General features: G+C 40.8%; 2 protein-coding genes across 3 annotated transcripts in view; one reads left to right on the plus strand and one right to left on the minus strand.

Annotated features, from left to right (window-relative positions):
• The window catches only part of NUP188 (nucleoporin 188), a 44,733-nt gene extending 29,985 nt beyond the window's left edge, over nt 1–14,748 (minus strand). Inside the window, 14 exon segments of the mRNA XM_042480572.1 lie at nt 277–342; nt 1,601–1,690; nt 2,707–2,904; nt 3,204–3,318; nt 4,168–4,379; nt 5,421–5,540; nt 5,850–5,942; nt 6,833–6,877; nt 8,828–8,908; nt 9,762–9,846; nt 11,011–11,084; nt 11,768–11,822; nt 11,921–12,013; nt 14,720–14,748. Coding sequence (XP_042336506.1) covers nt 277–342; nt 1,601–1,690; nt 2,707–2,904; nt 3,204–3,318; nt 4,168–4,379; nt 5,421–5,540; nt 5,850–5,942; nt 6,833–6,877; nt 8,828–8,908; nt 9,762–9,846; nt 11,011–11,084; nt 11,768–11,822; nt 11,921–12,013; nt 14,720–14,745 — 1,353 coding nt within the window. The 5' untranslated portion in view covers nt 14,746–14,748.
• A 307-nt stretch (nt 14,749–15,055) lies between these two features.
• The window catches only part of DOLK (dolichol kinase), a 5,471-nt gene continuing 5,325 nt past the window's right edge, over nt 15,056–15,201 (plus strand). Inside the window, exon 1 of one of the 2 annotated variants that reach the window (XM_042478957.1) lies at nt 15,056–15,113. The gene's annotated coding sequence lies outside the window, so the exon portion shown is untranslated. Of the gene's footprint in view, nt 15,166–15,201 lie in introns of both variants that reach the window. The other variant, XM_042478956.1, reaches the window with a different exon arrangement.

The raw sequence follows: 15,201 nt of genomic DNA on the forward strand, positions 1-15,201 counted from the left end.
TGAGAGCATACACTGAAAAGTCTCACACAAGCATAAATGGAAATACCAAGACAATAATTCAACAGGTAAAATCCACTAAATATGTGTCTGTCAGTTTACATACACAATCCTAAACTGGTTCACAAACATTTTTTTAACAATACATGTGTAGAAAAGCTACTCTTGAAAGACAGGGATTTCAAGACCAAAAAGCTGGTTTTCCCCTATGGAGTTTGGACAAAAGAATACAAGGTAAAGACATATAGGCGAAACACCCTTTTCCCCCATGCAACTCACTGTCTTCCAGAAGAGTGGAGGAATGCTTGAAGCGGATAGAACTTCACATGCTGTATCTATGATGTCCTTTAGAAAGCAAGGAAAGAGAGGGTGAAAGAGGATATGCTTTACATTACGTATCACTTGCTTTTCTCACTTTTTTTTTCATGAACACACACAAAATAATTAAACCCCCTGGCAAGGTACAGTCATTCCTCAACAAGCTAGGGGCACTCAAAAGAATTCTCAGCATTCTCATAAAATTAAGAATCATAATTTTGAGGGAGAAAATCATGGGAGCTTTCTACTCTTTGTATACTATTTTCAATATCCACTCCAGATCTCAAGCTGGAACTGCAATTTATTCAGATACTTGGAATCTTTCCCATTCCAAACCCAGAAAATGCAGAGGCTGAGGCCAAAAATGAAGCTATTTCATTTCAGAAAGTGGTCACCACGGAAAAAAAGTGAGTAAGAGACTTGCAGTAAATAAAATAACATGCCGTGTCTGAAAAAAGGTTATAATAAAACTAAAGCATCACCTTCCATACAAAACGAGCACATGGATATTTTTTTTCTATTTTAGACAAAAGCTAAGTAAGCAGAGGCAGGATAGAAGCATATGATACTGATGAACAGTATGAAGAAAGTGAATAGAACTTTTTCACTCTTTCCTATTGAATTCTGGGTGACACAATAAAACTCATGGGCAGATGTATGCAAAGCAGGGGAGGAAAAAACCCAAGTACTTATCTCCACAATACAGGCAACCCAGTACCATCCGTATATTTTGCATTACAACTCTCATAAGACTGTATCATTGACCATACTAACTGCAGGTTACAGCAATTGCAGGACTAGGGCTAAATGGCATGAGACTGCCTAACCTCGGAACAGGCAATGTATCACCAGTTCATTATCACAAGCCGTAATGCTTATACTGATACCATATTGGGAGAAAGGTGAGATACAAATCAAATAAATAAAATATGGATTAAAAAGAAGAACCCATTGAGACAGTCTATCAATTATAATTAGACAAAATAGTTAGATGGAACCTGTATGTGGCTGCAGGTCACTGTGTACTATTCCCCACTTGGGGATTTGCAAAGATGTATTACAAGCTGTAGTGGAAAACTATATAAATGACATCATTCCTCTTTGGTCAATGGAGCAGGGCTGATGACATATTGTAAGTTGGCATTCCATAAGCAAATGCTTGTGGGTTAGGCTCCCACTCTGCACCATCCCCAGGGAGGCTGTCCAAAGGCCATGGTCAGGCGTTGCAGTCCAGCACATCTATTGTGCACCTGGTTGGAGAAGGGCTTATGTTTTGAATTCTTACCTGCTGATTGCCTAGTGTGTGCAGCTCCAGTGAGGTAAGGACAAAGGAAAGTAGGCCGTAAATACACATGCACGCTGTGCTAGAAATACACTGAAAAGGAAAGAAAGAAGTTATGAAAAGCAAAGACCAAGGACGTCAAGTTCAAAAATCACAGAAGGAAACGCACCTAGCTTAATTAACTCACTGCTAAGGTCACTTTCCAAGGTAACAAGTCCATATTATAGCAACAGCAAATACATTTCTATACCGCTTATCAGTGAACTAGCACCCCCTAAGAGGTTTACAATGCATAAGCCAATTGCACCCAACAATCTGGGTACCCATTGTACCGACCTACAAAAGGATGGAAGGTCAAGTGGATCTTGGAGCCCTCCTCTAGGATCAAATTTACAACATTGTGGCTGCAGTACCAGCATTTAACCACTGCACCACTAGGGTTTCTTAATAGAATAATATGCGTATAATATTACAAACATAGAAGACAGATAACTAATTTCTGCTATACTTGGGCTCAGCAATGAAATGTGCAAAAGAATCCATTAACATAGAGATGGAGATCAAGTAGCCCTCTGAATCCTGTTGAACTGCAACTCCCAGAATTCCTCAATGCTATGCTGGCTGGGGCTGCTAGGACCTGCAGCACAACAACTTCTGAGGGTTCCATGATTCACATCTCTAATCTAAAAGTGGGTTATGAAAATAATACAATGGGCAGAACAGCAAAAAAAGGTCCCTCATACTAATGCTCTAGTCAGGGCTCCATGCTAAGCTTTCAGGGGTAAGATCCCGTTGCAGGGAATTTCATAAAGATTATGTGTCAACTGAAATTTCCACCCAACTCTTCAACGCTTTTGCACGTGGCCAATTATATAACATGGGTCAGATCACAGCAGCCTATTCTCCAGCTGTTTTTTCATCTAACGCATGTGGAGGGCACTAGCATGAGGAAGGCTGATATAGACTGTCAGTGATGTCAACAAGTCTAGGGTTAGGAAAACAGGTTGCTGGCATGAACAGTGATAACAGTTTTTTTCAACAAAGCCTGGATGAACTGCTCAGCAATACTGTTTTCTGAAAAGCCTTCCATTGGATTATATGAGACTCACATTTCCTTCACTGCTTATGGACCGAAGCAGCTTTGTCAAATACTGGAAAACATTCAGCTGGATAGCAGTGCTCCCCATGCGCCGGATCACATTGGTTGCCTCTTCAGAGCTCAAGGTGTGGCGAAGCAAAGCCCAAGCCAAGAGGATGGGGGCATGATGGGGAACATCCCCTAAAGTCAACAATAGGCTGTCCATTTCCTGCTCAGCACAAAGAAGGAATCCAATCAAATAATCATTCATTTATGAAATCCTTAATATCAAATACACAAGATATGTCCTCCTGGCTATATATCATTTGATCCAATGACATTGTAGCTCTTCATATTTTTCAGGAACAAGAATTATTCCTTTCTTTGAACCAATTTTTATATAAAAATACTTTTAAGACATTTTTAAAAGGGGTGTTACAATTACCATTTTAACATGGATAGGAATTTTATTTTATTTTATTTTTTTGGAATTATCATCTGTAAACATAGGATTTGTTATTTAATTACCTGCCGGATCTGCCCACTACTAGCAAATTTATGTTCTTCTTTTCTGTCATCCAACAAACGCTCATGCAGAGAGTCAATTTCCATGCCTTCCACTAGAATTAGAGCACTGAAGTACCTGGAGCAGAGATGGTGGAAAAGACAAAAGCCAGGAAGTCAGCAGCACAAGGGTGAACAAGCCGCTTCTTATGTTAGCTGCAGCTTAAGAATTAAGTCCAAAGAAATTTAATAGTTTCAGACTGAAGAATTTAGTAATTTGTGAACCATGATACAGCAATAGTACCATTTGCAGAATATAATGTCTCTCAATTTCTACTAGAATACTTTAGAGTAAATAAATGCCCACTACCAAAAAAAAAAGGTTCTAGCAGTTTATGTCACAAATGAAGCACATGTTTAAGAACAATCTGCATATCCTTAAGAGTCATAGCTTGGTTACACAACATATGCTTTGCATGTAGAATGTCTACAAGATCATGTCTGATCTCATTTGTTAAAGTGATAGGCAACTCTTCTTCCTGAGGCCTTGAAAAGCTGTTGTAGGTTGCAGTGGATGGTAAGAGAAACCTGCAATCAGAGGCAGATGTATCTACAGTGGGCCCAAGCTATCCACTAGAGTTTGGTTCCAGGACCACCCACCCACCCCCGGATACCAAAATCTGTAGATGCTCAATATATACAATACATAGTAAAATGGTGTCCCTTATATAAAATGGCAAAATTAAGGTTTGCTTCTTGGTATTTTATTTATTGAGTATTTGCAAGCCATGGATGGTTGGATCCATGCATACGGAGAGCCGCCTTCACTGCCTAATACAGCTTTAAAGCTGTGGATTCTAGCATGATCTTCAATACAACTGTGTATGTTTCCTCATTTAGGTGTGTAGATTTTTAGAAAGTCCCATATGAAGCAAATCTCAGAGGCATGAGGTACAACAGCCTATCTCATCAGATGCAGCATACTCACCCAACACGATCTACTAGATGGTCCATACTCTCATCAACCAAATGCCTGTTGGTCTGCCTAGAGCCAAATCCCTGCTCTTTGAACATCTTGGCAAATGCCAACAGCTCCTCAGGAGCCATCTCAAAATAGGCATAGTAAAGGAAGATGACTTCCAGTAGCAAGGACTGCTCACGGAGGCACTGTACAAACCAACGAGAGACTTGCCGCTCTGTCTGTGTAAAAAAAGCACAATGCTACTAGTACCATAGCCATAGGCAACAAGGAAGAAAGGCAACACTTAGAAAACCCTCTCCTATACAGAAATACAGCACTGATTTCAATGTGGTCAGGCACATCTAACTCTGCACAGGAACACTAGAAGAAATGTTTACTGATTAGCCCTTAGGCCATTTCAAAATAACACAAAATAACACTAAAACATGTAAAACACTATAAAATCCTATAGAAATTCTATAGCAATTAGAAAAGAGCTAAAATATAATAACACAGAATCTGAAATGTTTATTGCACAGGAACACATTGAAGGTCTTTAGTGTCCAAAGGGACAGAACTTTGTTGGGTTTTTTCTACTGCAAGGTGAGCACAACTTGGAGGAAAGCAGGACCATGATTGCTAACAGCCTGGACAACAAAGAAGAAAATCCTCTAATCTCACTGGAGCCTCCTTAATTGTGAAACCTCAACCAAACGACTCGTTCATCTTTTACTTTCTGGCTTTTTTCTTTTTCCCCACCAGCTGGGCCTGCTCTTGGAGAAGTCACATCCTGGCTATGGTGACACATGTCTTGATTACATGACATTTAGATTAGTGTCACACTCCACATGGGACTGCCTTTGAAAATTTATGGACTTCAGTGTGTTTAATTGTGCAGTGTAAAGTCAAAGTATCCCTTCCCAGGAGGAAAAAAAAATGACGTCAAACAGGTAAGCAACACATGAAAGATCAGTAGGTGCGCCACAATGCTTGAGAAAGCATAATGGAATACAGATACCAACCTGCAGAAATCAGATCCACTACTGACTAGTAACCACTAGTAAACTGAAAGTCAAGCAAGTACATTCTGTATTTCAAAGCACTGCCAAGGACCAAGCATCACAGAAATGCGTCCCCAGGATCTAAAATAACTTTTACTCAACTATCACACTCAACCGTTTTTTATTCAGGAAACAGAGTTCTGCTGTAGCTTTGTTGCCCAAGAAGCACACATCATAAATATGAAATCTTGGTATAAGTATGTCAAAGAAATCATTTACCATTAGACTTCCATGGGTCTCCCACGTAGGTGCTTCTGCTCTGAATAGCTCTTCAAACTGTTTCCTATAATTAGGAACCAGTTCCTTATCCAGTTTTTCCACACACTGTGAAAACGGGACCTTCAAAGCAAAGCAATTGTTATAAAACACACAGCCACAGGCAGATTCATTTCAGCACCTATAACCCAACCTTTATCAGAGAACTCAGTATGACATAAAATAGGGTATTGAAAGCAATTAAAATACATTTAAAGTTATCAGTTTAAAAAATCAGTGATATCACTGAAAGTTAACATAAACTCACATAGTAGATACAGTATATAAAGTCATGACTGGAGTGAAAATAATTGAAAAGCCTGAGAAAATAAATAAGCCTTCACTAGGAACCAAGGTAACATTAAGATGAGTCTTAAGGAAACCAGTACCCACCATATAAGGGTGTCTCTCATCTTGGAAGTAAGTGAGAAGGTGGAGGACACAGCGAAGAATACAAATCCTTTCCTCATAATAGTAGTCAGCCAGCTGTGAAAACATATCACCATCTATATTACCAGCAGCTTGATAACTTATCCAGATCCCTCATGCTCTTCATGTTAAACAAACACAAAGACGGAGGGAACCTCACAGACCCATGGCTATGTTCAACTCCCACACCCAGCTTCAATTCTTTGCCGCAGCAGAAAACAAGCTTTCTCCATCCTCAATATGACACCCCTTCAAATACTTAAACAGGGTATCATATCACCTCTTAATAGTCTCTTCTCCAGGCTAAACATACCCAGCTCCCTAAGTCTTTCCTCACAGGGTTTCCAGACCCTTCACCATTTTTGTCACCCTCTTTTGGACATGCTCCAGCTTCTCAACATGCCACACTGAGCAAAAATGCTCGACCATTTCTGCAGAAAAACTAATGCAGGCATAAGATACCAACAGAACTGTGGTCTTAACTGCAGTTTGCAATGGTCTCTGGATGAACAGCAAACTAGAATCAGGAGACAGTCTGATGTTAGTTGGTCTTAAATATGACTTGTTATAATGTGTCATTTAACAAACCATAACTGCGACTGTCATACCACTCCACAAGGTTGCCACATCAGAGACACAAGAGTGCACTTATAAAATTATAACACTGAAAGGATAGAAAATTATACTGAAATTTCTACCTGAATTGCAACTTGTTCCCAAACTGCTCAACCTGACCCAGTGTGCAATAAATACCACAATATAACATATATCTTGTTCTACTAAAAAGAACATGCCACTATAAATTTAAGATATTTTATCTACATATTCATAGCCCGCTGGGAAGGAAAATGATGCAACATCAGGAGATTGCTGCTTCACATGTAGAAAAAGCTAATAATAATAATAATAATAATAATAATAATAATAATAAGATTGAAGTTACTGACCTTCAATATTAGAGCCTGACTTTGTCTTTCATCTTGCAGAACAGTCTTATGAAGAGAACAAAAATAATTGTTAAGAATTAATTCACACGCCGCCCCTTCCGCCCCCTGCGGCTTGAGCGCGTATGCTCAAGGCTGCGTATGGCGCGGGCGCACTGTACCACAAGACATTTGGGTTTCTATTTTAGCAACAGATTTCAAGTAATGCTGAACACACTCTTTTGAAAATGTAATTTTATTAAGCCTCTGCATGCTAAAAATATATGTTAAACTGATACCCAGTTTACAGGCAAGGTTCCTTTGGATGCTATCCAAGGAAGATAAGCCCACAACTGCTTAGTTTTGGCAATGTTGCAGCAAGAACCAGGTGCTCCCAAGCCATTCTCTATGTGCAATCTTTTTATTATTGAAAAGTTTATTTTATTTTCATGCTACTGGGTATGGTTTTTGTGAGATGCTGTCCCCCCCCCCCCCCCCAAAAAAAAACACACACACAACAAATCCTTCTAAGCTTTGTTCAGATGAATACTTAAGCAGTACAGAGCTTTCCTCCAAAGGATAAACTGAAATATCTCTTGTGCTCCTTTTTCTTAGGAAATTTATCCAACAAATCTATTTTAATTTCAATCCTGAATTAAAGAAATATCTCATATTTGAGAAATATATTCCACATACTTCTAAACCACATACAACAAATTTATGACCAGTTGCTAAATGTGTTTGTGACACTGGAAAATGTATTTCTCCTTTGATCAAAGAATAGCAGATCAAAATTCTGGATATCATTTAAGAGGACAAATTAACAGATAATTTACAGAACATCTGTGTGAAACTAACTCAGTGTATTTTTATTGATTCTTTATTGAAACAGACAGCATAATAATGTGAGATTGAAAATTAACCTTTACTTGATATTAATATTACAATGTTTTCATCTAAATAAGGCAGATACATTAAGGCGGCTTGCTATCCTAGGCCTAAATACAGCTGTCATTGCCAACATGAGTAGATCCAATGAAATCATGAGACCTTTTTAAGTTTCAGTGATTCAATGTGTATACTCCAACTGAGGCTTACAACTGGATTTGGACCACAATCACTTAAAGATTTTCAGAGATGCAATATGAACTAATCATTCCAGAAATAAAATCACAGAGGGAAATTTAATGGCGCTCACACACACACACACACACATCTCAGTAGTGGCAATAAACTTTTCTTCAAAATATCCTTAACATCTCATCCAAAATCATAACAAGTATAACCTGCAGGTCCCCATGGAGGCCTAAGGGTTGTGTGATACCCTCCAACTGTCCTGATTAAGTCCTCACTGTTAATCCTCCACCATCCCATTTTTTCAGCTGCTTTCAGAATTTTCCAATTTGAATTGCTTCCTATTACCTTCCCCATCACCCTAGCTTACTTCAACCGCTGCAAACAGAGCTCAAAAGGTAAAAGTAGTTTGCTTTTCATTAACTCCACGCAAGGAAAGGAGAGAGGTTAAAATCTTGCCCTTCCCAGGAGGTTCAGGCAAAATCAAACAGATGCAGCCTCTCCTAGCTCCCGTATTCTGCCTCATTAGTAACACATTAATATTTATAGTCCAAACATTATCCTGCCATAGTTAAGTGCCATGCTTGACAACACCGTGAGACTTAGGACCACAGAGACCATCAGAGGCTGTTGTGTTTACTGCTGCTGCTGCCTTGGACCTCTGCTTACCTCAGTGGTCTGTTTTCTTTGCAAGACTGAAGCCCTGATTCAGCAGGCACTGCTCTTCACCCAGCACAAATGCCTTGCCTGGCTGAACTATAAAAACAGGGCCTCAACATACAACACCCAGAAGAGACTGAGGACCACAGAGACAATGAGGAGGCTGTAGGGAAGTAGAGACTGCTGTGTCTGATGCTGGAAGAGGGGAGCACAATAGGGTTCAGCTCTCCAGCTACAAGGTACTGACACATATCAAAAAGAGATACTGTACTGTTACTAACTGACCTTTAATGAGTCTCTGGTCCCTCTGTAATCCTCTTGCAGGTAACATTGTAACAGCTGCACACTTTGCTCTTCATCCAAACTCTGGAATAACAAACACAATTCAGCAGCTTCACATCAAAAGGGCTAAAAAACTACTCCAACTCTTTTGGGAAGGGAGGATGGGGCAGCAAATTCAAGCTGTTGCCATTAATCCTTCCTAATTGTTAAACGAAACACACAGTAGCTTATCTACACATTGAATACATTCCCATCACCACATTTAACACCCAGTCACTTCAACACACCATAACATATTTAAAAATTACTTCCCACTTGCTATCCTTTGGTGTACCTTATGCATTTATTGAATTTCCACTTAATTTAAATTTCCAGATTAAAATACACCTCTACTCCTACATGTATAAAAGATTACTTATAATTCAAATAATGTCCTTGAGAAAAAATATTTTTCTTGTATATACAGGGCGCCCTTCCCTTATGCGGGGGACCCATTATGGATACCCCCCCCGGCAAGGGAAATTCCACAGATGCTCAAGCCCCATTTAAAACAATGGGGCTTGTGCATGCGGCACGGCATTGCCTTTTATGGCGAGCAGCTTTCAGCATAAGCTGAACGCAGTGTAAAGCGCACCCTTGTATGACGCGGGCACACTGTACTTCAAAAATGGATTCCACTCTTTTACAAACTTGTCTATTGGATTTTTCTTTTAACAACATAATTAAATCTTTCTTAATTTTAAGGAAATACTAAAAAAATACTAAATACAAAAAAAAACCCTTTCCAAGTTACAGAGTTAACCAATCAAATCTATAAAACCCAGACACTATTTCTGTTCAAACAGTGAAAATGTGATGTCAACTGGTTGTCTTTCCAATTCACAGACACACTGAATAGGGAAAGTAAGCAACAAAACAGCCTGCCATTTCTACTTACCAAAAATTTGCTGACTCTCAGACCCAATTCCTTCAGTGGGGCAGCCACATTTTTATCAGCTTTTACTTTTGCTGCTGAATTTGCACTTTGGATTAAAAAGAAGAAAATATTATGGTTTTAACAATTTAAAGTTACAGAATCTTACTTTGCTGGAAGCAAAATAAATATAAAATACATATGAAATATAACATACTGTAAGCATGTACATATGAAACACATCAACCAGTTTGTGTGATGGGGAATTTTCAATGTATGTTGTGCCTCTTACCCTTCTTTTTTTTTTAAATCTTATTGTGACTGCAAATAAATGTCTTTATTTTCAAGACCCTTTGTTGTTTTAATAGCTGGTGAAAGATTTTTCCATTAGGATCAGGTTCCATGTTTTATTCCACTATGTTACTTTAGAGCAGTGGTTCTCAACCTTTGGCTCTCCTAATTTTTTGGACTTCAACTCCCAGAAGTCTTAGCCAGCTTGCCCAAATGATCAGGGATTCTGGAAGCTGAAGTCCAAAATGCGTGGAGGACCCAAGGTTGAGAACTACTGCTTTAGAGCTTTCCACTCCTCAGCTATTTCAGTGTGGGTGACTGACAATAAAAGTGAGATCAGGTCCTTCTGTTTTAGATCGGCATTTTCCTCAGCATAAATTGAAAGAAGCAACAGTTTGGGACAAATTTAATTGTTTGATTTGTAATATTTCAGATTTTAGAATTCCAGGTAAGGAAGACTGAACCTGTATAGGAATTTGCTGTGCCTAGATTTAAATCTAGGAGCATGAGAAGTTCTACTTCTAAAGACTAAAGATCCATCCACTTCAGCATTGATGGTTCCAATCACAGCTAGTCAGAGACCTCCAAGAACCTTTCTTGGAGGAAAAAATGAGGAAAAGAGCACTCCACACACTGTTGTCTTTCCAGCAATTAGTAGTCACTGGCATAATACAGTATCCTTGAAACTAGAGGGCCCACTTAGCTATTGTAGTAATAGCCAACTCATACATCCATTTCCTTCTAATTCATTCTCAGTTTTTAACCTATCTTCTTCTTGTGTGCTTTCAAGTCGTTCCCAACTTATGGCAACCCTCAAGCGAATCTATCATGGGTTTTCTTGGCAAGATTTGTTGTTCCTGTGATTTTTACTGCTAGCATGATTTTGCCCTTCATATCAATAAAAGCCCTGCAGATCTTCTTGGCTCCATGCCTTACAGTACCAACATAAGGATGTGTGTTGTGCTTCAGATAACTGCTATACCTGGGTGGTTTGTAATACGAAAGCCCTTCAAGTAGCCTCTGCCAGCGTTTATTTAACTCTTCTGCAATCTGAGCCTAGAACAGAACACAACAACAAAATGAATAGAGAGCTATCCCAAGGCATGAACTTAAAAATAATGACCAAAATCCTACAATATCATCTACATGCCAGTGTTCATATGTGCATAAAGGAGTGTCCTGATGCATACAAGTGTCCTCTGTGCAACCAGCCATGTCACTCCACTAGCCACCACTGCACAACAGATGTCTGTACATTGTAATGTCAAGGCAGCCCCTAAGTAAACATGGACATTGCAGAACTACTAAATTCAGTTTTGGACACACATAAGGCAATTTAAAAAGATATAAATCCCAAGCAGAATGCTAGCCAATGTTATTATCTCTACCATCATACATAAAGCATGATAAAACCATATTGTTTAAACTCTTAATATGTAGAAAAGATTTTGGGAAGGAAATGTGTTGCCTTTCAAGTAACATCAGAAAGCAATTGCCATCAATCCTATAGAGAGGGGTGACTGAAAGCTACAATCCTATAACACTGAGAGGGCTGCACATTCACAATAGTCAAAATAAATAAAGACGCGGAATTGCCCTTTGCTCTGCCTGTGGGACTAAAGAGAGATTTTAGGAACAGTCAGAAGCAAGACTAAAAACAAAAACAACCCTTCCCCCCAAAATCAGTGGAAAGTATAGAAAACCCCCACTAAAAAGGAGGGCTGCCTAATCTCACTTACTGGTTCTCTCAAAGCTGATCTGCCCAGCACTATGGTCCACAGTTCCCTGCTGCTTCTAAGGGGGGAAAAGAGAGTAGTGTTTGTCAGTATAGTCATAACAAAGTACCAAACATTTTGATGGGTATAGCACTATGAGTAGAATGAGAGCCAGACCTGGTGAAATAAGGAGTGTCGCTTGCCCAGGCAAAGCAATGGTAGTGGGACAACTGACAGGAGCCTTCCATGATATCTTCCAACGCTACGACTCTATGAATACAGGGGTGAAGAGATCATGCATCCCTCCATTTCACAAAGAGGCTGAGATATGCATTACCTCCCTTAAATTCACAGGTCATCTAGCGATTCAGCAATCCCATGGAAGTTTATTGTTGCTGTGAGAGTTAAAGTCATTCCCATCTTATGGCGACCCTCAGGCGAACTTATCACTTTTTTGCCAAGATTTGTTCAGAGGGGGTTAGTCCTTAAAATCCCTGACCCCAGAGCATTTGGAGCTTTACAAGGTAAACACTTTGAAGTGGCCAGGAACCAAGCGGTAGCAAATGAAAATGGGAGGGTTTGAATTATATGCTTTGTAGAGCAAGCATCCATTAAAACTGTCACCACCATGTTCAGGGGCAATTATGGTTTATAAACACTTTATGAACAGCTTGTCAACAAAACCAGAACCATTTGCATGTAGGGCAACATGGAACTTACTGGGGTACAAACAATGGTTCCTAGATTCTTCTCACCCAAGAAAAGGCAGGAATCCCTCCTAACCAACACTGCCACCGGAGTATGAAGGAAGAAGTCAACCTCAATTTGGTGCATGTAGCTAGCTTTTCTGAGGGGCAGGCAACCAGAAAGCATTACACAAAATATATCAATGCAGTTATGAATGAGTTGGAAAGGTACAGCGTTCGCTCCTGTTTCCAAAGGCCTCTTCCTCTGGTAGAGATGTTTTAACAACAACATGGCTGTGACCCAGAAAAGAAGACACTTGATAAATTCCACTTGGATTTTCCTCCTATTCTCAAGACCAAGCCACAAAGCATCTTTGCTTTCTAGATAGGATGCAAGTGACCTAACAACTAACAGTGGAAAGCAAATAGCAAAAATTAAGATTTACATACTGTCAATTAGAGGGCATATCAGAGCAACAAAGACTGGGAGATTGAAATATTCAACTGGTTTCTAAATATTTGCTCACATACACAAATAGGCAGACATATGTGTATGTGTGTGTATACAATATATATATATCCAATCCTGCCAACTAAGACTACCACATTGTTTAACAAGGCATGACAGATGAATGCATAGGTGTATATAAATGTAAATGAGCATATATAGTTATAAATATGCATATGTGTGAACATTTCACATGCACACTACTGTAACTTCGGGTAAGAATGGGACATCATCCTGTGAGGAATGACTTAGGGAGATGGGGATGTTTAGCCTGGAGAAAAGAAGGTTAAGAGGTGATGATAGCCCTGTTTAAATACTTGAAGGCGTGTCACATTGAGGAGGGAGCAAGCTTGTTTTCTGCTGCTCCAGAGAACAGGACACAAAGCAATGGATTCAAGCTCCAGGAAAAGAGATTCCAGCTCAACATTCGGAGGAACTTCCTGAGAGTAAGGGCTGTTCGACAGTGGAACACACTTTGGCGTCTCCTTCCTTGGAGGTCTTTAAACAGAGGCTGGATGGCCATCTGTCAATGGGGATGCTTTGATTGAGAGTTCCTGCATGGCAGAACAGGGTTAGACTGGATGGCCCTTGTGTCTCTTACAACTCTATGATTCAATGGTGAAGTCATGCTTTGCATTCAGAAGGCTCCAAGTTGCATTCCCACTGTCTCCAAGCAAAGCTAGGATCACATTCAGCTCTAAAAATCTGGACAGCTGCTGCCAGCCAGTGGAGATATTAAGACAAGCAGATTACTGTATAAGACTAATTCAGAACAAGCAGCTCCTTAAACTACAGGGCTGGGCAAAGTGTGGCCCTAGGGGCAGATGTGGCCTCCCAAGGTGTTTTGCAGCCCTTCAGATTCCCTGGACTACCCTTTTCCTAACTGAAAAAAGATGAATTCCCCTCTGAAAGCATCCAGGAGTGATAATTCGCTGCTTAATTAAGTTGCCTGTCCCATACATTAATGTTATATCCATCCATCCTGCTGCCACCGCCACAAGAAGTGGACTTCTGGTCTTTTCCAGGGTTTGTCTTTGCAATCTCTGGACTGTACCAGGAGCAGACAAATGGACCCAGACCTGCTGTAGCTGTTCAGCCCAACTATAGTGAATGGACCACAGCTCAGTGGCACATCATTGGCTGCGCATGCGGAAAGTTCTGGATTCAGTCATAAGCATCTCCAGCTCTGACTATGAAAGGGCCTTCTATGAAACCCTGGAGAGCTGCTGCCACTCAGTGGGCATGACACTCAATGGCAGTTTCAGTCCTGGACTGCATCCACACTCAAGATATAATCCAAGTTGACACCACTTTAACTGCCATGGCTCAATGCTATGGAATTATGGGATCTGTAGTTCAGTGTGACGTTTAGCCTTCTCTGTTAGAGAGCCCTGCTGCCACAGAGATCTGGTCACTATCATTCCTTTACCATTGAGCCATGGCAGTCAAAGTGGTGTCAACCTGGATTACTTCTGCCATGTAGATGCAGCCTAGAAAGCAGACACTTAAAATGGAGGTGGGACTGGATCAAGATTACTCCACTCCGGACCCACAACAAACTCCAACTCCCAGAATTCCACAGCCTTGAGCCAGAAAAGAGTCAAAGCGGGGCCAAAACGGGTTATTCCTCCAGTGTGGACGCAGCCCATACGTCCCTCCAAGGACTCTTCGAAGTCCCCCCCCCTTTTTTTTTCAGGCCTTTCCCGCCCAAAATGGTTGCTTCTCCTCAGGACCCCCCCTTTCTTCCAACTAAAGAGAGACAGAGAGAGCCGCTCCTTTTACCTCACGCTCAGCCCGCCGGCCGCCATCTTCTCTCCCCTCCCACGTGACCTCCTCCCCCCGCCTTGATTCAAACTCTCTCTCTCGCTTTGAAACCGGAGGAGGAGCACTTCCGGGTGGGTCACGTGACGCCGCAGAGGGTGCCATTCCCCCTCCTTGAGAGGGTTGGAGAGAGTCACGTGGCTCGTTCGACGTGACGTAAACTGACGCATGCGCACTCCCGGATTAGTAGATGCGTGCTTTCAAATCGACGCATGCGCACTCACGTTGTAAATTAAGCTCCCTAGAAGACTGAGAGGAGGAGGGAACCTTTAACGTAAGGTGACGCATGCGCCTTGGCGCCTTGCAAGATGGCGGCCCCTTAGACTGAGGAGGGAATGTATGCACGCGCAGTGAGGTAAGGCGACGCATGCGCAGTCGCGGCTTGCAAAATGGCGGCCCCCAGAAGGGTAAGTGGAGTCTGAGGGCAGAAAAGGATAGTCTTT

The sequence above is a fragment of the Sceloporus undulatus genome, chromosome 7, assembly GCF_019175285.1.
Source record: "Sceloporus undulatus isolate JIND9_A2432 ecotype Alabama chromosome 7, SceUnd_v1.1, whole genome shotgun sequence".
Classification (NCBI taxonomy): Eukaryota; Metazoa; Chordata; class Lepidosauria; order Squamata; family Phrynosomatidae; genus Sceloporus; species Sceloporus undulatus.